The sequence below is a fragment of the Sorex araneus genome, chromosome X, assembly GCF_027595985.1.
Source record: "Sorex araneus isolate mSorAra2 chromosome X, mSorAra2.pri, whole genome shotgun sequence".
Classification (NCBI taxonomy): Eukaryota; Metazoa; Chordata; class Mammalia; order Eulipotyphla; family Soricidae; genus Sorex; species Sorex araneus.
In genome coordinates this window covers 327,656,319-327,681,591 of record NC_073313.1, presented here as the reverse complement: position 1 = coordinate 327,681,591, position 25,273 = coordinate 327,656,319, and the positions used below count along the sequence as shown (strand labels likewise).

At 45.6% G+C, this 25,273-nt stretch overlaps 1 protein-coding gene across 1 annotated transcript in view; it reads right to left on the bottom strand.

Annotated features, from left to right (window-relative positions):
• The window catches only part of SLC1A4 (solute carrier family 1 member 4), a 30,024-nt gene extending 12,815 nt beyond the window's left edge, over positions 1-17,209 (bottom strand). The window contains exons 1-4 of the mRNA XM_004609177.2: positions 16,332-17,209; positions 3,781-3,823; positions 1,854-1,919; positions 375-541 (exon numbers count right to left, since the gene is read on the bottom strand). Of these exons, the coding sequence (XP_004609234.2) occupies positions 375-541; positions 1,854-1,919; positions 3,781-3,823; positions 16,332-16,888 (833 nt within the window). The 5' untranslated portion in view covers positions 16,889-17,209. The remainder of the gene's footprint in view (positions 1-374; positions 542-1,853; positions 1,920-3,780; positions 3,824-16,331) is intronic.
• Between the last annotated feature and the right edge of the window lie 8,064 nt (positions 17,210-25,273).

Here is a 25,273-nt window from a genome sequence, read left to right as displayed (position 1 = left end):
TCTATCATTTTGAGATAAGTGAACCTTATTTCATGCAACTGAGAGCAAACACGGAGTTCATTGCCCCACAAAATGCTGAATCAAACATCTGCTGTGGGTGATGGTGGGGACTCATACAGAGATCACTGATGGCAGAAGGGCAGTCACTAGGGTGCTCGGGCAGTGACCATGGCACCCACCTGCCTGGGGTCCTGGACAAGAGAAGGAACTGTCATCTCCATCACACCCTAAACCCAAGAAGGGGCTCTTGTGAGGCATGAATCCCTGGGAGGCAGGGCTGGGCCCGGTGGCCCCCAGGAGGGCAAACCTATGAGGGCAGGGTTTGGGGTGACAACAGGAAAGAGAGGAAGAGAATGCTGCAGGGTGACACTCACCACATAATCCAGGACACCAGCACCATCGTTGCCTCGTTGAAGGCATTGAAGAACCGGATGAGCTCTTCACCCTCAGAACCGAGTTTCTTTAGGGCCACTCCTAACACCAGGGCAAAAAGGACCAATCCTAAAATGTTCATCCCTTCGATTTCAGTGCCAATGGGGATCTGGAGGGTCAGAGGGGACAGAGGGTCTGAGTTTACAACCGATGAGTGAGAGCCGCTTGCGGGGTGCTGCCACCAGAATGAAACCCGACGCCCACAGTGAGAGGAGCTTTGTATTTTCTATCAGCTTCAGCGATTGTGCACAGCAAATGGCAGGCAGAAATGCAAGAGAGGGGCTCAAAAGAGGTGGGAAGTTAAGGGGTAGTTCATCTACCCAATAACCTGAAAAGTGGTTTCAAAACTGGCTTAGGTGGAAGCACGAGGTAGTGAGTGCCCAGTCCACGGACAGGTGTGAGAGAGGCTGGACAGTCAACAAAGACTGCTCTGGAAAGAGCGGGCTAATGAGAGTTCCTCCAGAATGCAAATCTGTGAGCTCCGTGCGATGAATGTCACAAGAGATTGTCAGGAGTGACCTTAGGATGGTTTCCGGGTGTTTTGTCTAAATCACTGACTTAAAAATGTATAAAGTCAATTCCCCCTCCTCCACTACCACCGGTAATGTTGAATCTCACTACTGCAGGCATGAAGTTGCACATTTTATTCCATAAAAACATTATAAAATTCTAGACAGGAAACAGGTCTGCTTGGTAAGATAGGAGAATTTTGAACCACACGTATGAAATCCAGTTCCAGCTTAGATATTAAAGAACTGCTCCAAGCCTCCACTTCTCATCTAGATTTAGGGAATTAGGACTAAATCTAAGTACTTTTAAACTTTTTATTGTTAATGTAGGACTTTTTTGGGATTGGAGTGATACTACAGCGGGTAGGGCACTTGCCTTGCATGCAGTCAACCCAGGTTCTAACCCTGGCATTTCATCTGGTCCCCCGAGCACTGCCAAGAGTAATTCCTGAGCGCAGAGCCGGGATAAGCCCTGAGTACCACTGGGCAAAACAAATGGAGGACTTTTCCTTCAATTAAGCCACTTAGCCCCAGGAATGGTATGATATCAATGGGGGTGGAGAAGGGCAAAGTACCCCCTTCTCCATTGATAGCCCTGTGGCTATACTGAACCCACCATGGGGTGCCTTCCAGCTCACTCAGGAGGGCCAGTGTGGCAAGCAACAGGAACTCAAAGGATAACTGAGGATGCATGTAGAATGAATTCTCGGAAGGTTAGTTGTATTTTGGAATAGCAGAAGGGGTGTGATAAATTAATTACTGAAGGCAGGGTAAGTAGTTAGAGCATAAGCCTTACAAGTGTGAGGCCCCAGGTCTGATCCCTGGCACTGCAACCCATGCACCACCCCACCCCACCCGAACAGTGTTTTCTTGAGAAGTACTTTGTACAAGCAACCTTACAAAGAGCGTTACCTTTTCATGGGTTATGTTTCCAGAGCTTGTGTTGTTGTGGGGCACCATTTTGTAATCGGTTGCATACTGTGAGAGAAAGAGAAGGGTGGGGGTCAGTTTTCTGATGAAGCCTGAGAGGAAGCCAGAGGGTGGCTGGGCCTCCAGCTGCCCATCAGCATTCTCACTCCCACTGTCCTGGGCTTTCATCCCTGGATGGGCCAGATGCGGGCCCAGGAGAACGCTACAGAAATGACATTACAATCCAGGCAGCCTGCATGCTCGAAGCAACCTCTGGGCTACATAGGGACCTAGATCTCTCGGGCGCTGGATGGGAGATGATGGTGTTCACAGCTTCATGCGGAGAGTTTGTGATTTTAGCAGGTGGGATCCTAGCTCTTGAGGGCTTCGGCATTTATTCCACAAACGTTCGAGTTCACTTTCCAATATCTCCGTTTTTTTCTTTTCACTCACATCTTGATATTCCATCTCGCTCCAGATTGTCTTTCAGCTTGACCACGTCTCAGCACCTGGTTCAGATACGGGCAAGGACGCCAGAGGACATTGATGGTGGAGCCGTGGCAGAGAGGAGCTCTCCACCAGCTCGGCCTGTGGTGGTCCTGGCTCACTTCCTCTGGCAGCACACAGGGGGCTCCAGGCGGACAAACCCTCTTCCTGATGCCTTCTAAGGATCTTTCTCTGGCTTCTGAGTTGCCAGGAGCCACTCAAGGCAGGGAGAGACACCGGGGTCTGCTTTGTGCCTGCCTTTGAGGGGCGCTGATATCCCTCAGATTTGCTTAACCAGGTTGCTGGAGGACAGTGGTGTTTGAATTTCCTGTGACGGGGTAGTATACCACCGTGCCTTCTGGGACTGCCCTGCAAACACCCTAAATGCCTCCTTTCACTCTGGCCTCACAACGTACGTGCAAGCCACAGCTGTGCCGTGTGCATACTCAGAAAGAGGTTATGTAGGAGCAAACATCTTTGCTTGAAAATGCAATCAGATTAGCCTACAGAACGTTGACAGGTCTATTCCTTAGGTTCCCAAAGTGATTTGGCCTAAACCCCCTTCCCACCCTTTTCAGGAAAAAAAAGTGTCCCCCTCCCCCAATCTACCTTTTAAAAGAAAGTGTCCCTCACCTCCTATTGCATCTGAGGCTACTACCTCCTGCCCTGGATTGTTCCAGCAGCCTTCCATCCCACCTACCCCTCCACCCCCTCACCCCGCCCCCAGGGTGGCAGTATGGCCCATTTGGGCAGTGGTGGTGTAGAGCATGGCCACAGGGAAGTTTGCTTGTGATGTTGCTAAACTCAGGGAACAGTTGGAAACAGACAGTTGTCCATCAGCCAGGGGCTGAGACAATGCAACTGGATGCTCACAAGTGGAGCAGAACTGGTCATGCTGAAGGCCAGAAGCCAGCTCAGGAGACTGCTGGGAGCCAAGCGGCCTACAGCTAGTGCACATGCAAGTATATGTATGCACATAGGTATGCACATGTTAAAACAGACCTAGAGGGAAAAATAAACTATTTGAAGAACATGTACCAACATGTTAATAGGTTGCTCTAGGTAATGATAATGGGGGATTTTAATTTCCCTCCGTATTTTAACATTTTTGTAATGAGCATAGATTATTTGCATACTTAGAAAAGAACTTTAAGTGCATTTTTTTTGGTAGTCCTAAAACATTTAAGAGATCCCCAATCTGGGGTTATGTCTCCAGTGACAGAAGAAAATGCTAAAATCAGTGAGATACTTTAGGAAAAAAATTTTTTTGTTTGAATGTTTACCTTTTTTTTTATTATATGGGCCCATATGCCAGGAATTAGGCCAGTATTACCAAGTTTTGTTACCAATCTATTCATCCATCTCTTCCATCTTCCCTAACTCCAGCATTATTTATCCAATGCCCATTGAAGTTTCATATTTTTAGTAAAGCAGCAAGGCTTACCGTACGGAAAGTGGCAACCACCAGATTTGAAGGAAACAGGTTTCTGTTGGAAAAGAAAACATTTTGTAAGTGTTCTTAAAAACCGGAGTAGTCGACTTGACTATAAGGGGGAAAAAACACGCAATTTTTTGCCATGTGGATGGATCTACTGAGTGAAGTCAACCAGGAGCGGGACAGACAGAATGATCTTCCTTCTATGCTGGATATAAAGAAACACGGTGGGAGAGTAACAAATCGTCAAAGACAACAGGACCTGAAAATTGGCTTATAGAACTAGGCTTCCCGAAGGAGGGATACAGGGCAGGAGGGATACAGGGCTGGTGAGGACACACAACTCTGAGACAGTGGCAGAGGGAAGTGGCACTCTGCTGGAGGGTGTGATAGTGGGATGCTGTATGCATGAAATGTTATCATGAACAGCACTGTAAATCAGGGTGCTTTACATTTTAAAAAAGTTAAAAAAAATTCGAAATTCGAGTATTCAAGGGGTTGTGGGTGTGAGGATATGATTCAATGGGGAAAAGCAAACCTTGCATGCATGAGATATGGGCTCAATCTCTGGCACCATACACCACACACACACACACACACACACACACACACAATGGCTCAATCTCTGGCACAATACACCACCCACCCACACCCACACCCACACCCACAGAGTGTTCACTTACAAATGCCCACTCCTGACCACCCAACCTGGCACCCTCTCTGGACCTCAGCAGTTCCTACCGTCTGTTGTTTGATCTGAGCACCAGCAGAGCCGCAGATGCTGAGCCACAGCAGACTCATGGATTTTCTGCCGCCCCTCTCTCCTGGTATTCCTTGATGTTCCGATAACTCTGCCCAACCAGAGCATCCCTTTCCTCTCTGCTAGAGGCTAAGTTCCTGTGCTGTGGTCAGGGGGAAGCAGAGCACATCCATGTGAAACCCAAGGGGCGGTTCCTGCTGTCACAAGAATTGGTGGGGGTTTCTAGAACTGGAGGAGGAGTGATGGTGGGGGGCACCATGGTGCAGCCCCTCAACCTCCTGAGACAGGCACTTGCAACACCCCCTGGCTTGATAGAAGTTGTTAGACCTGCTTATAGGTGTCAACACTGTCCACCTAACTATAAATATACCTAAACGCAGGCTAACTCTACAGCAAGCTGTTTGGTGTACAATTTGAACACATACTAAAATTTCCAGGAATATAACTACTGTAAAATGCGGGAAGACTTCGTGCTTTTGTTTGTTTAGAATATTTCCAAGAATTGTTCCTCTTCCTGAAAAATCATCTCATCAACGTCAAACTGTTGCAACTGGATTCCACACCAGTATCAAATATCCGTCTTCACTAGTCGTTTCATGAATGGCAAATTTAAATTCAGAAACAAGTGCCGGAACACACTGTTTTAGGACATTTACAAAGGGAAGCACATCATGATGAGCTATTAATTCTCCTTTTGTCTTTTATATTCGTTAAATCATGTTGATGTCTAGAAAATATGTGTGCAGGTAAATTCTATTCATGTAATTTAGGATAATGAAGGGGGGGCATTACAACATATTATAAATGGCCGGCAAGCTGATCAAGACAGGGTAGATTTTGAACCAAAATCTATTAATACAGTTTTTGTTTGTTTGATTTGATTTTTGGCGGGAGACTACCCTCAGGAGTTCCCAGGGGATACTCTCAGTGTTGTTTGGGTGTCCATGGAGTGGGGTGGGGGAACGTGGGAGGATGAACCCAAGGCTCCTGCCTATAAAACACGTGCTCCAGCCCTTTGAACCTTCTCCCTGGCATGCAGTCTTTCATGGAGGTCAGGCTCTGTGTTGGTTCCTGGTCTTGATGTTTAAGGAATTCCCAGGGAAAATCCATTTGTTTGTTCTACCCACTACATGTATAAGAAGAAGTCTAGAAGACTTGAATACTCTGGATCACCCTTTACAATTTGTGCCAAACTTAGAACCAACTCTTACTTATGTGCTGAGTGGAGTACTGAGCACTGGGACAGCTTCTGGTAGCTGGTGGCTGGTGGCAGTGCTATCAGCTTCAGAGTTGGGCAGGTCTGGTTGCCTCCTTAGGATCTCTGTGAAACACCTTCCCCTGAGTGTGGCTTGGGGCTCTGATTTGCTTCTACACAACAGAAAAGGTGATGGGTTATCCCATCCATGATTCAATGACATGAAATTGTGGACTCCTTGCTCAGAAACTCTGTTTTTTGACTGGCCTTACATGTCCAGGGAAAAAGTGGTCATATTAAAATAGACCCAGATTGCAAGAAACTGAGGGAGATTTCAGGCCAACAGCTGTTAGACACTAGGGATCTGAATCTAAATGTCAAAAAGCTGAAGTCAACTAACAACCACATGACCTCAGAAGTGAACCCTTCCCCAGTTAAGCCTCTAGATATGACAGGAATAGTGGTCACACGGCTTGTGCAGCCTTGGGAGAGACACTGAATCAAAGATCCAGATAAACCATGCAAAGATTCCTGATTCACAGACACTTTGAGATTTGGATTAAAGAAAAATAAAAATTGCTAAATTGGTAGCAATTTACCAGTTAGCAGGGTTAATAATACATGAATCAACTTAATTATAACACTTAGGGTATTTTTGTTTTTTTTTTTTTTTTTTTTTTTGCTTTTTGGGTCACACCCGGCGATGCACAGGGGTTACTCCTGGCTCTGCACTCAGGAATTACCCCTGGCCGTGCTCAGGGGACCATATGGGATGCTGGGATTTGAACCCGGGTCGGCCGCGTGCAAGGCAAACGCCCTACCCGCTGTGCTATCTCTCCAGCCCCGACACTTAGGGTATTTTTAAACACAACCAGCACGAGACACTAACATAGCATTTTCCCAAGCTTATTTGTTATAAAAACTTGAATTGATTCCTATCGTAAACATATGTACATACGTATGTGTGTGTTTGTGTAGGTATGTGTGTGTATGTGTGTGTGTGTACAACATGTGGACTACATCCTTGGTCCTAAGCATATTTACTTTTTAAAAAATGTAGAAGCATGGGCCAGAGACAGCAAAAGAGGTAAGTCACTTGCCGTACATGTGGTCCAGTCCCCTGCACTGCAGATGGTCCCCTGAGCACTGCCAGGGTTTACTCAGGAGCACAGAACCAGGAAGAGCCTCTGAGTACCTCCAAGTGTGGCCCCCATATTCCCTGTCCTCCTGCCCTTCCCCCGCCCATTTCCCAAAAAGGCTGAAGCAAATAAGCAATTTGTATGGCTATTTACTACAATATAGATTCACAGCAACTAATATTTGCCTATTATTTCCATTACAAAGCAGCACTTCACATGGTTCAGACTAGTGGGGGCAGGTTTGGTAACTCATTTCATTTTCTCTATGATTTAAAAGCAAAACAAGCCTTGGGCCAAGGTTTCCTTGTTCGCCCTTTACCACATGCAACTCTCAATAATTTCCAGACTAAGAAGAGTTTCTAAAGCCAATAAGATTGGCAGCTTCAACCTTCATCTTGTGGCAGTTGCACATTCAATAGGTAAAGAGCAGGGGCTTCACATAGTTTATCAAAAGTCACTCTTGAAAAATAAAGTCCATGACAGTTTCCTATTCTATATTTGCCCCTGTTCTCCTCTACATCTAAAAACCCTAACCAGTCTTACTCTATTCTTGCTTGGCACATTTGCAGCTAACAGATATTTGTCATCTATTCTTTCCTGGGTGCAAACCCTTTGCATTCTAAGACTTAAATTATTTTATGTAGAAGCATATTCCATTTTTGGGGTTTTTGTTCAAGAGATGAATTCTCACAGTTTTGCACAGATTTCTGTTCCTAGGAGACCAGGTAGATGAAGTAAAGCGCTTAACTGGAAGCCCACCTTCCTCTACAAGGATTTCACCTCCTTCAGGGGCCAACTATTTCCTTGTAGTGCAAAAACAGCCTTACCCCCAGTCTTGAAACACACTCTCTTCCCAAGAACGCACATTATTTGTTGAAACTCTTCTCCCAGATCTGTTGGCCTCTTTAGCATGAGCAATGTCTCAATATGGTCCCACTCAGAACGGACCCTGACCCTAAGCCAGAACTTTGAGACCAAACAGACACTGACACACTGACCTGTTTCCAAGCCGGCTATGAACTATAGTCAACAAAATCCTATGGGATTTGGGGAACAGGAGGACAAATAACTCAAGAGGCCCCATGATAACTTCCAAACAAAGTTCCCAAAGTAAGTTCCTAGAACAGAATGTGCTCTGGTAGTTTCTTATAAGGCTAAATATATGCTTACTACATGACCCGACAATTCCACTCCTAGATATTTTCCCAAGAGAAATGAAAAATAAATCTGAAAGAAAGACCTGTGTTGTTTAGCACCATTATTCCTAATGCCATTGTACTAATTAAATGTCTATTAACAGAGAAGTGGGTAAGCAGATTGTGATAAATCTACACAATGGAGTTCTACCTCGAAGTTTAAAAGGATGAAATTGGTAGCTGGCTTTTTTCTTTTTCATATTTGCTTTTATTTTTGTATTCTCTCCCCCTATCCTTCTTCCATTGTTACTTTTGTTACTGGTGTTGCTATGACAGAGGAGGGATGTATCTCCTGCTCTCTTTCTCTCTCTCTCTCTCTCTCTCTCTCTCACACACACACACACACACACACACACACACACACACACACACATACATATGCCTGGCTGTGACATCATCAGAGGTTATACATTAGGTCACACACTTGATCATGATGCTCATACACTTGGTCATCATGACCACCAAGGTCTGAGCCCCTTTATTTGTGATACTTGCACACATGGTTGCCCAGGGGTCACTCTTACTTGAGCTCCACAAGTTATGGTTGTGGGATTTGTCCAGGGTTGCTGTGGTGCTCATACATGTGTTTGCTCATACATCTTTTTAGCTGCTGTGCTCACCAGGGTAGCAGCCCCAAGAGGAATCAGCTATTGACCTACATAACGATGGGAAGAATCTCAACAACACTGTGCTGAGCAAAAGTTAAAAGAAAACACATTCTGAATGTGTCCATTGGTGAAAACTGTATGAAAAGCATAAGGAATCTATAGAAATGGAAAGCAACATTTTCTATCCCAAGCTGCCAATGGTGTGGAGTAGAGATTGCCCAGAAGATGTCAGGGTGGTGGAAATGTTCAGTATCTGGACTGCAGTGATAGTTAAATGAGCTGTCCATTTTATCATAACTCATTGGTGTGTATATCTAAAACTACTATACCAAATTGCATGTAAAACACATCTCAACATTGCTTAAGTTTAAAAAAGGTGCATTTTTACTGCAATGGAGATTATTGCAACCAAAACCAGGATGCTTAAGCTCATGCACTTGCAAAACACACCTACAAAACACTATTTCCTTTCCCTTGGTGCCTTTGGCTGCTGAGAGCAGAATCAGAAGTCTCCTCCTGCCTGCAGAAGGGGACAAGGAGACGAGGCTATAGCAGCAAAGCACACTTCTTTGCCCTCTTCAGGGACTGTGACTGTAGGGGTATAACTATCATCACCATTCCCATGCTCATCTAGGACTCCTCCCATATTTCTAGGGAGTTTTATACTTGGACATTTTACATTTACACCTGTAGTCCATTCGGAGTTAATTTTTGTGCAGGGTAAGAGATCTCTGATTTTTTTTTCTCATATGTTAGTCCAGGTGTTCCAGCATCATTGTTGAAAAGGCTGCTCTCTGTTGTATCATCTTTGCTCCTTTGCCAAAAATCACTAGCTATAGCCATGAGGGTCTACATCTGGGCTCTCTCTGTTTCACTGATCTATTTGTTATTCTTTGACCAGTGGCACATCTTGATAACTGTAGCCTTATAATCCACATTCTTCTTCTATTCAAAAGAAGCACTCTTTTATTTTGCTCTTCTCTGCCCAGCACTCTGACCCCTGTCCTTCAGTTTTCAAACACGGGTGTTGCAGTGGACAGTTGCTCTTCCTTGTCATGAGCTCTCGTGTCTTCAGGGATCCACTGCTCTTCATGCCAGCACTTTTGCTCTCCAGATTTCTGTCTGCAAAACATTTCCCCAACCTCTTCAAATTCATACAACAGCTTCATGGGATTTTGAAAGAAGGAAATCTGAGCCGGAAGGGATTTAGTTTTCTTTCTGGACCTCCCAAACAGTGCTCAGGGATACCCTTGGTGATTCTTTGCTGTGCAGGCTAGTGGTTCAAGTGAAGGTCTAAGGATGTGGTGCTGCTCAGGCCCTATGTTGCCTGCAACCTCCAGGGCCACCCTGTTGGTACCCAGAGGCACTGCTTGGGGGGGTCTCCCAATCTATACTGGGTCATGCTGGGCCAGAGGAGGGGGGACATGTGGTACCAAGTTTCAAACCAAAATCATGCTCATTAATGTCTGTACTCTTTGACCCTGGAAGGGATTTTAGAGGTGATCAAATTCAACCCCCTCATTAAACACATGCAGACATCAAGGCACAGAGACATTTGCGTTGATCCATGTCCCACTGATGTTCCATCTAGAATAGCACTATCCACAGGACTTTCCATATTTCTACTGTCCAATATGGAAGGCATGAGCACTGAAATCTTAACGAGGGCTAGTAGAGATTGAATTTTTTTTTTTCAATACTGGGGATAGACCCCTGACCTTCTGCATGCAAAGCGTACAATCAGTCCATTGAGCTCTCTCTCAAGGATCTTTGTTTTCAACTTGACTCATAATAAACACGTCAAACTGAAGTATATTCACTTATGGTGCATGGGAGGTGTCAGCTTGGAGAGTGAAGAACACCGGTCTGAGATGCAGTTTACAAACCTCTTGCCTGCTTCTGCACAGCACTCAGGCTGACCACAGAATTCACCATCTAATTCAAATTCTCAGATGTCTTTTTTTTCTGTTATATGATCCTGAGAAATTTAGTGAAGTTTACATAATACCACATTTAAGTTAGACCAAATTGTTTGAATGTTAGTAGGACATGAAATCAATTTACTGGTTTTAAGCAGCATTTTATGAGGTGTAATACATGGAAAAAAATGAAAAGATAGAGGAATGTTTCACATGTAAGATATTGTTGGCAGAAACTGCATATGTGGGTAGTGGGAATGAGGTACTAGATGTGGATGCCATCATTTTAACATATAGATACCAACACTGCAATTTGTGTTAAACCATATTTAAGTGCGAATCACTGGTGGTACTTGCTGGTGTCAATGTATTAAATGTATTTCTTATAGTAGATTCAAGTAAAAATGCCAAGATGATACTGCTAAACCCAGAGACCCAAGTCAGAAAAAAAATTGCAGAGATTGAATGAACAAGTCTTTCGAGTGCTCTAAGTATCTCTGGATGGTTACTTAAAGCAAACATCAAAGCTGATATGCGCCCCAAACTAGTGAAAGGAGAACCTTTAGGCAGTACTGCAGACTCTGGCAGCTCAGACAGGGAAGACTTCAAACGCGCACCTTCTTCATACATCCGGGAGGTGTGCTCTCTGATCCTATTGTCAAGGGTGAGATGCATTTCCCTGTTCCATATAAGAATGTAAAACAATTTGATTTTGCTTAGGTATATATTTTTGTTCCTAAAGCATTTCCTTTAACTTAACTTCAAAAATCCTTTACCAAGTGTACAAAATTTTCAAAGGATCTTCAGAGCAGGATATGGCATGGTATACTTGGAAAGCATTTATTGTCCCTGGTGTTTGTTGTTAGAGTCATCAAACAGGCATGTGTCTCTTCAGATCTGGGTACCTCCTATGGAGCTGGGAACAGAGGAAGAGCTGGGAATGGTGCACTCTATGGGTGAAGGAGGGAGTAGTGGGGAATAATCAGGATGCCTGGAGATCACTCCTGGCAATACTTGGTCAATGTGAGCTACATGGTTAAATACTTGGGCTAGTGATGTGACAGGTCTGAAGACCAGAGCCAACAAGGCCACACCCAGTGATTTGGTGGTGGTGGTGGTGGTGGTGGTGGTGGTGGTGGGTGATGTAATACTATCAATTGAACTCAGAACCTCATGCACACAAAGCATGTGCTCCAGTTCTTTGAGCTATCTCCCTGGCTCCCTCCCTTCATGTTAAGGGGCATAACAATGTTGTATTCTAAGTGAAGATACTAATGCTGAGACCCTGGGTTGGGCAACTTTTGGGATGATACCCTTGCAATGAGGCTACGGAACAAGAGTCATTTTCTGTAGCAAGTAGGCCCTGGAAATCTCTGAAAGGTGGAATACACTTGCTTATCAGTGGTTCATGCCAATACAAATGCATTCAACTCTCACAACAAATCTAGGGAGTGGGTATCATTATCATTTACAGTAAGGCTAATCAAAGTCTGTGAATCCAAACCTGAACACTGATTTCAGGGCCTGCTCTTAATTTCTACACAAGTTGCCTCACTGGGTTTATGCTCTAATCATAACTATTCCGGTATTCTCCTGGGTGATCAAAGGAGTAGATCTGAAATACCTTTCTCTACTGCTCTCTTCTTCCTATTTTTTTTTTTTGGTAGTACTGAGAATCAAACCAATCAAACTCAGGGCCTCATGCATAAGCTTTCCCACCAAGCCACAATCCTGGAGCTAATGTGCTGCCTTTTCCCCTTTCGTGTTTAGACAGTCAGACGAAGAAACCAGTATTAATTTACATATTTTTAAATTTGTTAAGAGTCTTTATCTTGTCTTTAGAAGAGAAAGGGAGAGGCAGAGGTCAATTCAGGTGCCATGTACAACATTTAAAAAATGAATTCACCCTTCCCTCTGTTGGCTAGACATTAGCCCCCTAATATCTAGGGGCTGGTATTAGATTTCTGACTCAGATAGACATCTTTGCAAATACTAGAAAAGTGTATTCTTTGCAGCTTGTGAAAAAAAAAAAACAACTTGGGGGGGTCCAGTCTCTCTTGTCTGTGTCTGTGAAGAGAAAGGTTCACAGCATTGCCCACTGTCGAAAAAAATGAACGAGAGAAAGAATAAAACCAAACAAAAAAACAAATGAGAAAACAGGCAACAACTCACTGTGGCTACCCACACACAGCAGTCTCCTGCTGCATTTCTGCAAAAGACAGTGGCGCAGGGCCATCCTCAGTGGCCAAAGCAGACAGAGCCCTGGGACCAGGGGCTGTCCCCCACCTGTCCCCCACCTCCTATGCAGAATTGCCTCTACCTGTTTCAGCACCTCAAGGAGCTGTAGAAGCCAGTTATCTCCCATCTTCCCACTTATAAGAGAGGCTGAGCCAAGTTTAGATTGGGAAGTTTTTCTCCCCATTTCCGAATAAAGACTCGAAGCTTCCGTGTAACTTTTCTTCACTTTCCTGATTCCCCTCAGTCCAGAACACAGTCCTGGTTCCCTTCCTGCTTCTCCAGGATCTTTAGGGTTCCCAGTCAACCTCAGGACAATTGTATGTTTCAAATCACCTTGAACTCCCCCAGACATTCTTTTTCATTCACTGAATTCACACTAAGAGGGCCATCCCTGTGAACTGGAAAAACCAAACCGCTTTGTAATATTACTCCTTTCATGATGAGAACAGGGTATCCTGGGTCAACTCTGTTCCAAAGGCTTTATCAACAGAACTCACTTAACCCTGGAAACAATCCTACCTGGTAGGAACATGCTAGGAATAGGTTTCTTCTCCCCCAAAACAAAGAGGATGCTAAGGATTAGTGAGAGGCTCTGGCCCTGATAACCTGTAAGCACTATTGGGGAACATGACTGGGTTCCAATACCCCGTTTATGTTTCATAGATGCCTGAAAATTCCCAGCTCAGTCACTTGGGTCACACTCAGTTCTGAGAGCCCTGGAGAGCTGGGGCTCCTAGGCGGAGCGCTCTGCATTGCTCTGTGCTATTCCAGAAGACTATCTTTGATGCTCTCACTTGCCAATTGCTGTCGACCTGTCTCTTCTAAGCAATCAGAGTGCCTGCAAGCAGTGCCAGCGCCGCACACCCACGCCCCAGCCCACCTAGTTATTTCTAACCCACATGGTAATGACATTCTTCACTTTTCTCAAAGGCATGATGAAGATCTATTAGCTTCATTTCTTTCCAACTTGGAATTTCCTCTTTAAAAAAACTGGAAATTGTGGCAGAGACCCTAAAAGCACTTCCTGACTTGGAAAGGTATGGACTTTAGTTTAATGTTTGCTGCTCATTGCACGAGGTCACCAAAGATGCTGCCGATTTCTTGCAAGTGTTTAAGTTATGGGCTGGTCCCAGGCGATGCTGGCTGGATAATAGAGGCGGTCGGGTCGGAGAGAGACTCTGTTGATTAATATGCTCACATGCACAATGGATTGAACCTTGTCTTTGCCTAAGAACATGTCCAGAAACCTTTCAAATTGACACTCATGAGGTCTCTGAAGCAAGCAAGTTTATCTCTTTTCATATGTTACCCCCACACTCTCAAACCCAGGAGGTATCTCCACATGGCTAAGAACTCACGTTTCTTTGCTCTTGCCAACAGCTCAGTGTGGAAGCTGAGCCCAAGCAGCTGAACACACGCTTGAATGGAAGGGTTCAGTGCTTCTGTTAGAGGAAGTGGGCACCAGCCCTGCCCAGCTGCTGCCTGGGATCAGCAAGGCCTCACACTGACTCGGGGAAGGTGAAAGTGGGAGAAACGGAGTCCTGAACAGTGGACCACTGCACAGAGTCCTTCCTATCTGTCTTTGGAAGAAACACTTTTGCGCTAATCACTTAATCTCTCTGTCTCAGTTTTCTCAGGCACAAAACAGAATCATTCCACCTGCCCTCCCTTTATCCGCAAGTTACTGGATTAAATGACGCCTGCCATTGGCGGCATTTTGAATTGCTCCCTAGTCCCAAGGAGCCACGAAAAGATTCTCCTGATTCTCCGTAGCTGCAGTCCCATTCGTGGAAATATCTGCGCTGATCCTGTCCCATTTGACCACGGTGCAAGGTCACCAGGCACTGCAGGGGCTAAAGGATCTTGTGTCTGGGACTAGAAAATAGTGATCAGAAAACAGAACTCTCAGGCTGGTGGAGATGAGGGAATCCCCCAAATTACCACTGACCTCTGTTTCGGGGCCAATGCCCTATATCTTGCAGCTAAAGCAATAACTGAGCCTCCTTGTGGGGTGCTGCCAGACCTGAGCTAGACGTGCTCACTCCACTCTAGGCCACTAATTCCTGAAGAAGAGAAGCCTTTACCCTCTAACCACCTTTTCTCTTGGAAAGATCTGGCCCAAGGGCTGATATTCTTGCCCCGTGATATAATAAGCAAAGGCACCTTCAGCCTCAGGAGGCTTTTTTATTTTTCTTCAGCACCATTCTAAAAATTAGCCTCCAAACTTCAAGACCTTTAAGACTCCAGAACACAAGCTGACTGAGAGGGAACAAGGGCTGCAGCTCATGTTAAGTCCCCACAGGTCACGTCCACCTGCCTTTTTGATAGGAAACTACGGTAAGCACTTTTTGGTCATCCTGATTTTCTTTTTTCCCTTCCCCATGGCAAAGGCTTTGGACTTGTTTGACTTGTTATTGCGGCTTTAAATGAACACTGTCTGTTCAGTGGGAGACAGTCGTCACATTTTCCAGAAGGAGAAATGGAAACAGTCGGCAGCCAAGCCACTCTGCCCAGGCTTTGCTGTTTTTCAGCAAAGGAGCTTTGCCTCAGTGGTTCGAGACAAAACATCACCACCCACCCAGGCTCCAAATCTAAGTGATAAAACCCCAGATGGAGAACCATTGAGGTTCCTCCCACAGCTGAGCCCTGCTAGGTGACCAAGTGTCTCCATGCAGCTGTGTCCCCAAACGTGGGCTCTGAACTAACAGAGAAAGTCAAAGAGACTGAGGAGACCCCACCAGAAACCCACTCCCCATCTGTGGGGGCGGGAAGCTCAACTTCCAAGAGTCCCACAACAGATCAAGTTGTACAGATGCTTTTTTCCCTCCCTCCAAATAAAGCCCTTCCCACCAAATAAAGCCTCCTTAAAACCCACATTACTTTGAAGTGGTTCCAACTACAGGTGTGGGGGAGAGTCGCTGGACAGTTGCCTGGGGCCAGACACCTGCCAAGCCCCCAGGAGAGGTGTGTTCCTGGGCAATGGCGCCAATCAACAGTGCCACGTTATTCTTGGATCTACTGACAACTCGAAGAAATCACCAGCTTCCTAATAGCCTCAGGGGCTGAAACGGAGACATGCACAGAGGCAAAATATGACCAAAGTTCCCAGGAGAGAGTTGCTAGGATTAAAAAAAAAAATTTTGTTGTTGTTTTTCCTGGGCAATGGGGGCAGCCTGCGAGTAAGTAATTAAGTAATTAATAAGGAATTAAGAAGTGAAGACGGCAGCTTCTTCCCTAGCCCACACTCCCGCCTAATGGAAGTGAATTCTTGCTACAAGATGCGCGGCTCAGCTCCTTAAGAAGGTCTGGGGCACGGTGGCGGGTGTTTGCAAAGGTGTGGTCAGCATGCAAACGCTCCAGACATGATCCTGATATTTAAGAAATGTTCAACGCCGGCAGCAGCCAACGAACTATTAACTCTTGAAAGACAGAACTGGGGTGCACCGAATGGCACTCCAATTTTGCCCTTTCCACTGGCACCCTCTGTGAGGTGGGGTAGCGTTACCTGACCAGGTCGAGGAAAGAATCCACCGTCTCTTTGGGGACCGGAGGTGGCCCCGAGTCGTCCAGTCCCAGGTCGCTAGACTGAAGGGTCTGCGCGCCAGACCCAGGCTTGATGATGAAGGCCAAAGCCACGGCCAGCGCCGAGGCGCCCAGCGTGGTGAGGCCGAAGTAGGCGACGGCGATGCCGCCCAGGCGCCCCAGCGAGCTGGCATCCAGGGAGGCGGCGCCCGACACCAGGCTGCAGACCACCAGCGGCAGGATGATCATGCGCAGCATGCGGAGCAGCATCTCGCCGGGAAAGGCCAGGTAGGTGATCTGAGTGCGGTTCAGGTGGATCCCGCGCAGCGCCGCGCCCAGGCCAGCGCCCGCCACCACCCCGGACACCGTGAACAGCACCAGCGCGTTGCGCCGCAGAAAGTCGGTGCAGCGCCGCGCGCGACCCACCGAGGTCCGGGGCCTCGTGGTGGGCGCTGCTGCTGCAGGCCCCGGGGCAGGCCCCGGTGCAGGCCCCGCCTGGACGCTGTCTAGGTATCCGTTGGTCTCGCTGCTCTTCTCCATGGCGCTGTAGAGCTGCAACTCCCGAGTTACAGGAGGCGAGCGACTTGGGCGCTGATTTAAAACAAAAAACAGAATCGGTTCTGAAAATGAATGGAGCGGGAAGAGCTACGAGGTCCGCCTGCTGCGCTCCGCCGCAGCCCACTGTCTGGCCCGCGGGGGGCTTCTTCTATCAGTGCAGCAGCAGGTGCGAGAAGAGCAAAAGCGAAGGCGCGGACCTTGCCGGCTGGCGTCTCGCGCGGAGTGGATCGCGCCGCGCCCAGTCTTCCCGCAGCTCTCGCGGGCCGGAGGATGATGCAACGCGTGAGCCGCCAGGGAGGCCAGGATGGGTAGGAGGAACCTCGAGTGGAGCAGTTCGGTCCCGCCCCCTTCACACCCGTTGCCCCGCCCCTCGCCGATCTGCCCAATCAGCGTCCAGCAGCCGCTGCCGCCACGCCTCTCAAGTCCCCGCCCCCGGTCGCGGGAGCTAGGGGGAGGGGCCGCCGAGTTGGGCCGCGGCGAGTTGGCCAATCCCGGCGCCCGCAGCCGCCTCCGGGCCCAGTTAAAGGGGGCGGGCTCCCGGCGCCCGGGGGGAGGCGTGGCCTGAAGGACGGCCCAGGCTCGTTGTCACCTGCCAGGGCCGCGCGGGCTGGCCGGGGGTCTGAGCCCTCGCGGCGGGGGCCGAGGACCCGGGAGAATGTGGAACGCCGCGGCGTTCCTGGTCCTGGGGGCTGGGGGAGGAAAGGGGTTCCCACCGGGGTTGGCGGGTCTTGGGGACTGGGAGAGGGAGGGTTGGTGGGCCACAGAGCTCGCTGGTGTCCTGCCAGTGGGCGACACGCAATCGGGGGCGCGCAGGAGTGGTGGTTGTATTGGGGTTTCCACCTACTGCCTGCATCCTCCTCCAGCGTCAAATCCTCCTCCCCCCGGGGAGCCTTTCCGGGATCCCGTGTGACAAAAGCGATCAGGGTGTCCAGGACAGGACAGGACGTGGCTCTGACAGGATGAAGGAGTGCACGGATGAAATGGTGAAATTATCACTCGCTCATTAATTGTTCTGACAAAACTTCATCGCTAAGACTAATACCAAACTGATTCCTGCTGTGCAGGAGCCACCAGGACGCTTGGGGTGTGGCGCTCAGGCTGCCCTGGGTTACCTAGCGAACTGCAGTCGCAGACTTTCCTAAAGTTAGCTTTCAACCACCACTTCTGTTTTCTACTACACAACTTCAACTGAAATACATGTCACTGACTCTTAACCTCTTCCATCGCCACAAACTGGAAACAGTACAGAGGGTAGTACAGCCAGCTGGCACAGATGTTTCCTTAATGTCACATCCCATTCTTTTCCTTGTTTCAAGTTTTATTTAACATTTGTCTGGGGGGGATGCAGGTATAAGGAAACTTGTTGTATCCTTTTACTAGGTCACAGTTAATAGATTTTTACGTTTTTTCATTAAGGTTTGGAAAGAAACCCTTTTAAGTCTTCAGTGAAAAACTAAGACTAGAGCTTCCATATGAACAGATTCCACTACTTGGCCTCTTACTCCCCTCCCTGCAAAAAACCATTAATTCAAAAAGATAAATTCACATCTATGTTCACTGCAGTACTTAGTACACTCGCCAGGATATGGAACAAAAAAACAGCCCAAATGTCCAATGATAAATGAATGGATAAAGAAGCTGTGGCACATATACGCAGTGGAATACACAATGGAATGGCAGCTATAAGAAAAGACAAAATCATACTGTTTGCTTCAACTTTGATGAAACTGGAGGTCATCATGCTAAGTAAAATGAACGGGGTGGGGGGAGAGAACAAATACTGACTATCTCACTCAATTATGGTATATAGGAAACAAAATAAAGTGATAGACCCTATCAAATGATAATAAACACTTGATCTTGGATTATAGAACCAAGAATACTAAGTAAGAGGGTACTGGTGAAGGGATATGATGTGGGGTGGAAGTAGCATAAGGACCTTGATGGAGAGTCTTTGGCCCCCTTTTTTGGGGGGATATATAGGAACTGTGTACATCAATATCACAAAATCACTAGTACTATTACAAATATGTCACCTAACTATAAAAATTATATATATATATTTTAAAACTTCTGTCACTGCTGCTGGGAAATGTGAACTGGTGGAGGGATGGGTGTTAGAATATTGTGTGACTAGAATCTAATCATAAATAGCTTTGTAAGGGTCTACCTCACAGTGATTCAATTAAAAAATTAAAATTAGAGGCTGGACCGATAGCACAGCAGGTAGGGTGTTTGTCTTGCATGCGGCCAACCCGGGTTCGATTCCCAGAACCCCATATGGTTCCCTGAGCACCGCCAGGAGTAATTCCTGAGTGCAGAGCCAGGAGTAACCCCTGTGCATTGCCAGGTGTGACCCAAAAAGCAAAAAAAAAATTAAAATTAAAAATTTCTGTGAAAGGGAAGTCTTTTCATACATGGCTAGCCAGGATTAAAGAGAAAGGGAATTTGTTAGAGATCTCCTGCTAACAGGAAGTCATTTTAGATCATGTTATGACAGATATTTGTGCAACTCAAAATGCCTTTGCAAGGAACTTTGAGGAGCTGTCCAAATTTGACAGAAAGGATTTTATTGCTTGAAAACAGCAACTGTCTGGATCTTGTAGGGTTTAGACATCAGGGTCTGAGGGGGCGGTGGGGGAGAGGAGGGAGAGAAGAGGCCAGTAGTTAGGTAAGGAGCTGATGTCACAACCAAGTATTTTTATCTGATTTTAGAGAAAAGTTTGTTTTTCTGTGTGCACTGAAAAGGAATTTCTAAAGACATCCTATTTTGCCAACCAGTTCAGTCTTTGTTTTGACTACTTCATGTATGAAAAAGCTTTCAAAGCATGCTTCAGAAATGAACTTCTAATTGCTTATTTTAATTCTTTCTTGGATATTCTGCAGGCACTGTGGTCCTGCATGTCCAAAGCCATACTCAGGTTTGCTCATCCTCAGACTGTTATTTCTGTTACTTACATCACTGACTACTAAGTGTTCCGGGCTAGAAAATTTAAGATGATCTTTTATTCTTCCCTCTCTAGTGTCTTCTTTCATATGATCAAGTTGCCAAAGACATTCCTTGTACAATATTTATCATATCTACCCCTCCCATCCATTTCTACTGCTGCTACTGTACTGGCTCAGTTCTTATTTCCTCCCTTCTTATCTTGACTATCTAAATGTTCTCCCAATTAATCCTCCCACCTCCCATGCTGTTTGTGTTCCAGCTACCCAGCATTTTGCCTTGCTCTGGGACAGTGTTCCTAATAAATCACAAACATGTTAGAATTAGGTTCAAGTTCATGAAGCAATAACAAGAGAAGCAATCCTTCTTTTAAAATACTCTGTCTAGGGGCTGGAGCAATAGCACAGTGGGTAGAGCGTTTGCCTTGCACGCGGCCGGCCCGGGTTCAATTCCCAGCATCCCATATGGTCCCCCGAGCACCACCAGGGGTAATTCCTGAGTGCATAAGCAGGAGTGGCCCCTGTGCATCGCCAGGTGTGACCCAAAAAGCAAAATAAATAATAAACAAATAAATAAATAAATAAAATACTGTCTAGGGAACAGAAAGATAATACAGCTGGTAGGCATTTTGCCAGCACCCTATATGGCCACCCCAAGCCACACCAGCAGTAATCCCTGTGTGTAGAGTCAGGATCAAGTCCTGAGCACCACATAGTGTGGTCTAAAAACAAACAAACAAAACCTCTTTCTAGAAGTTGCACATACAATTTTTTTTCTATTTCACTGCCCTTAGTTTAGTCATATGATATCACCTATTTTACTCAGGTAAAATCAAGGCTTCTACACTGGTGATCAGTGTGATGTTGGAATTATGTGCAAGAGAAACCATTATTAACAGTATTGCAGACTATAGAATATCAATCAATAAAATAGTAATAAAATATTACTAGGGTCCTGCAGGATAGCTCAGTGGCTAAAGGCACCTGATTAATGAGTTGAAGGCCATGAGTTCAATTGCTGGTGCCCAGTGTGATCCTAGAAGCTCTGCTATCTGGGATCCTCAGTGCCACAACAAAGTATGTGATGTTCACTGTATGGGAGTCATGTGTGTGAGCCACGGCTAAGACGTGTGATCCAGGAAATACTGTGACTGAGTGTTCAAGCACCTGTTGAAGCTAGATGTGTGACACCTGGTATTCACAACAAAGGAAAGAGAAGGGGATCAATTTTTTTTAAATGGAGGCTTCTGGGGTCAAAGTGATAGTACAGGGATTAAGGTGCATGCTTTGTATGTGTCTGATCCCGAGTCAAGTCCTGGCACTACATGGTCCCCTGAGCATCATCAGGTACAACCCCGAAGTTCCCTGGCCTATCAGGTAACCCCTGGCATTGAAGGCCTGAGCAGCACCATACCCTCTGATCTTTGTATTGACCCCCTAGTCCGTTGATCAAGAATTGCCTGCAGGGGATCCTGGACCTCTTGAGCTTGCCCATTCCAAAATTGAAGCCTTTGTTTCTACAGAAGCAGGATATTGGGGTATTGGAGGAAAATGTCTTCAAATTACTTTCTTGTTCAGAAAGTTTTGGCGGCTACCAGTGAATGAAGACTGCATGCTTCACACCATTTTTCAAGACAGGTCCTGCTTTGCCTCAGCTCTCACTCCTGCTAATGTGTCCTTTGCTTGTGCCAACAATAGGCTGGGTGGTCCTCCCATGCGTTTCTGCCTCTTCATTCATCCAGTTCAGCGAACCTTTCTCTCCCACTGTCATTCTCACTCTTCCTTGCTCCAACTCTGCTCATGGTCTCTAGCTTTCTGTATTGTTCCCAAGCACCTCAGAGCTATGCCAAACAGTTGGCCCTCAGGCAGGAATGGGAACTCCCTGCATCATTGCCATTTCCATTGGACAAAGTTGTGGTACTGAGTGGAAGAGGAGTATCTGGGGATGTCTTTTGTTTTGCAAAATTATCTGCCATTGAACTAGCAAAATTTCTTCTGAAGAAGCATTGGTCTTTTGGGAGATTTTGTTTTTTTAAAGTTGTTTTGGGGACCCATGAGGGCAGTGGTGCACAGGACTTATTTCTCGCTCTGCACTCAGAAATTACTTCTGGGGGGCTGGGGAACAGGTGCATATGGGGTGCTAGGGATTGAACCCAGGCTGGTTGTATGCAAGATAAGCTCTTTACCCACTGTATTATCATGCCATTAGTTTGTTTATTTGTCTGTTTTTACAAATTTCTCAGAACCCTTAATATGCATATTCTCATAGTGAATTCCCAAAAAATATTATGAGTATTTGTCAAACAAATGTTGGAATGGGATTATATATATATATATATATTACTGTAGTTTAGATAACATGTTTACAATAGTGTTAACACTTAGGGTCTTATATAAAGTTATTGCACTTCACCAATATCAGAGCCTCTACCACTATACTTATGTCACCTCTAGTCTCTTAATCTCACCCCTCCTCCCATCGTTTGGTGATCTCAGTTTTATAACCCAAGGCTAAAGGTTTGTGCCCAGTATTTATCCTTCTTGGAGCTTTAAAAAATTTTTTTCAGAGACTCTGCTGTGTAGTGACTCTACCTACCTCAGAGCAAACTCAGAAACATGAGTCCTGTTCCAGGCTGGCTTCACTCTTGACTAATAACCTCAGTTTCTGCCTCCTCCTCCTCCTCCTCCTCTTCCTCCTCCCCCTCCACCTCCTCCTCATTCTCCCCCTCCTCCTCCTCCTCCTCTTCCTCCTCCTCCTCCTCCTCCTCCTCCTCCTCCTCCTCCTTCTTCTTCTTCTTCTTCTTCTTCTTCTTCTTCTTCTTCTTCTTCTTCTTCTTCTTCTTCTTCTTCTTCTTCTTCTTCTTCTTCTTCTTCTCCTTCTCCTCCTCCTTCTCCTTCTTCTTCTCCTTCTTCTTTTTCTCCTCCTTCTCCTTCTTTTCCTTCTCCTTCTCCTTCTCCTTCTCCTTCTCCTTCTCCTTCTCCTCCTTCTCCTTCTTCTTCTTCTTCTTCTTCTTCTTCTTCTTCTTCTTCTTCTTCTTCTTCTTCTTCTTCTTCTCTTCTTCTTCTTCTTCTTCTTCTTCTTCTTCTTCTTCTTCTTCTTCTTCTTCTTCTTCTTCTTCTTCTTCTTCTTCTTCTTCTTCTTCTCCTCAAAATGGATCAAAGACCTCAACATAAGGCCAGAATCCATAAGGTACATTGAAGAAAAGGTCTGCAAAACCCTCTATAGTATTGAAGCTACAGGTATCTTCAAAGACGACTTGTCACTGACCAGGCAAGTGGAAGCAGAGATAAACAAATGGGACTACCTTAAACTGAGAAGCTTCTGTACCTCAAAAGATACAGTGGCCAGAATACAAAGACAGTCTACAGAATGGGAAAGGATATTCACCCAATACCCATCTGATAAGGGGTTGATATCAAGGATTTGTACAAGGCAATGGTTGAACTCCACAAGAAGAAAACAGCCAACCCCATCAGAAAATGGGGCAATGAAATGAACAGAAACTTCCTCAAGGAATAAATCCGAATGGCTAAAAGACACATGAAAAAATGCTCCTCATCACTTATCATCAGGGAGATGCAGATCAAAACAACTATAAGATACCATCTCACACCACAGAGACTGGCCCACATCCAAAAGAACAAAAGCTACTGGTGTTGGCTCAATGTGGGGAGAAAGGGACTCTCCTTCACTGGTGGTGGGAATGCCGACTGGTTCAGCCCTTTTGGAAAACAGTATGGATGCTTCTCAAAAAATTAGAAATTGAGCTCCCATTTGACCCAGCGATACCACTTCTGGGAATATATCCCAGAGATGCAAAAAAAGTATAGTAAAAGTAACATCTGCACCTATATGTTCATTGCAGCACTGTTCACAATAGCCAGAATCTGGAAAAAAAACCTAGTGCCCGAGAACAGATGACTCGTGAAAGAAACTTTGGTACATCAACACAATGGAATACTATGCAGCTGTTAGAAAAGATGAAGTCATGAAATTCACATATAGGTGGATCAACATGCAAAGTATCATGTTAAGTGAAATGAGTCAGAAAGAGAGGAAAAGACATAGAAAGATTGCACTCATTTGTGGAATATGAAGTAACAGAATGGGAGACTAACACCCAAGAATAGTAGAAATAAGTATACCAGGAGGATTACTCCACAGCTTGGAAGCTGGCCTCACATGATAGGTGAAGAAGCAGCTCTGATAGAGAAGGGATCACCAAGCAAAGGGTGCTAGGCGGGCCCACTAGGGAGAGGAATATGGGCTGAAAATAGACTATAGACTGAACATGATGTCTACTTTATACCTCTGTAGCAAACCACAACACCCAAAGAGAGATAGAGCAAAAGGGAATGCCCTGCCACAGAGGCGGGGTGGGGTGAAGGGGACAGGGTGGGGTGGTGGGAGGGATGTTGGGACCATTGGTGGTGGAAAATGGGCACTGGTGGATGGATGGGTACTCATAATTGTATCACTGAAACGCAAGCATGAAAATTTGTAAGTCTGTAACTTTATCTCATGATGATTCACTAATTTTTAAAAAAGTTAAAAAAAAAAGAAGCCAGTCTCTGTGGTATGAGATGATATCTCATTGTTGTTTTGATCTACATTTCCCTGATGATTAGTGATGTCAAGCATTTTCTCATGTGCCTCTCAGCCATTTGGATTTCTTCTTTGGGGAAGTTTCTGTTCATTTCATCACCACATATTTTGATCGGGTTGGCAGTTTTCTTTTTGTGGAGTTCAACCAGTGCCTTGTATATCCTTGATACCACCCTTATTGGATGAGTATTGGATAAATATCCTTTCCCATTCTGTAGGCTGTCTTTGTACTTTGGTCACTATATCTTTTGAGGTGCAGAAGCTTTTTAGTTTAAGGTATTCCCATTTGTTTATCTTTGTTTTCACTTGCTTGACCAGTGGCGTGTCAGCTTTGAAGGTACCGTTGGCTACAACGTCATGGAGAGTTTTGCTGACCTTGTCTTCAATGTACCTTATAGATTCTGGTCTGATGTTGAGGTCTTTAATCCATTTTTATCTGACTTTTGTACATGGTGATAGGTGGAGATCTGAGTATCATGTTGAGTGAGATGAGTCAGAAAGAAAGAGACAGACATAGAAAGATTGCACTCATATGTGGAATATAAAGTAGCAGAAAGATACGAGCTAGGAATGATGCAACTTCTGGCAGAAATTCCTCTGGACTTAGTTACTGAAATACTAAAATACAGAAATCTAAAACCTCACGGCCGCTATTGTGGCCACACAACCTCATATCTCTTCATTCTCAGCAATGGAAAACAAATTATCAAATGCTTCCTTTCCAGCAGGTCTGACTTTGGGGAGGGAACTCCAAACAATAATAGTGAGTTCTTTGTTGAAATATTGAATGTAATCAAAGTAAAGAGAAAGTAAAG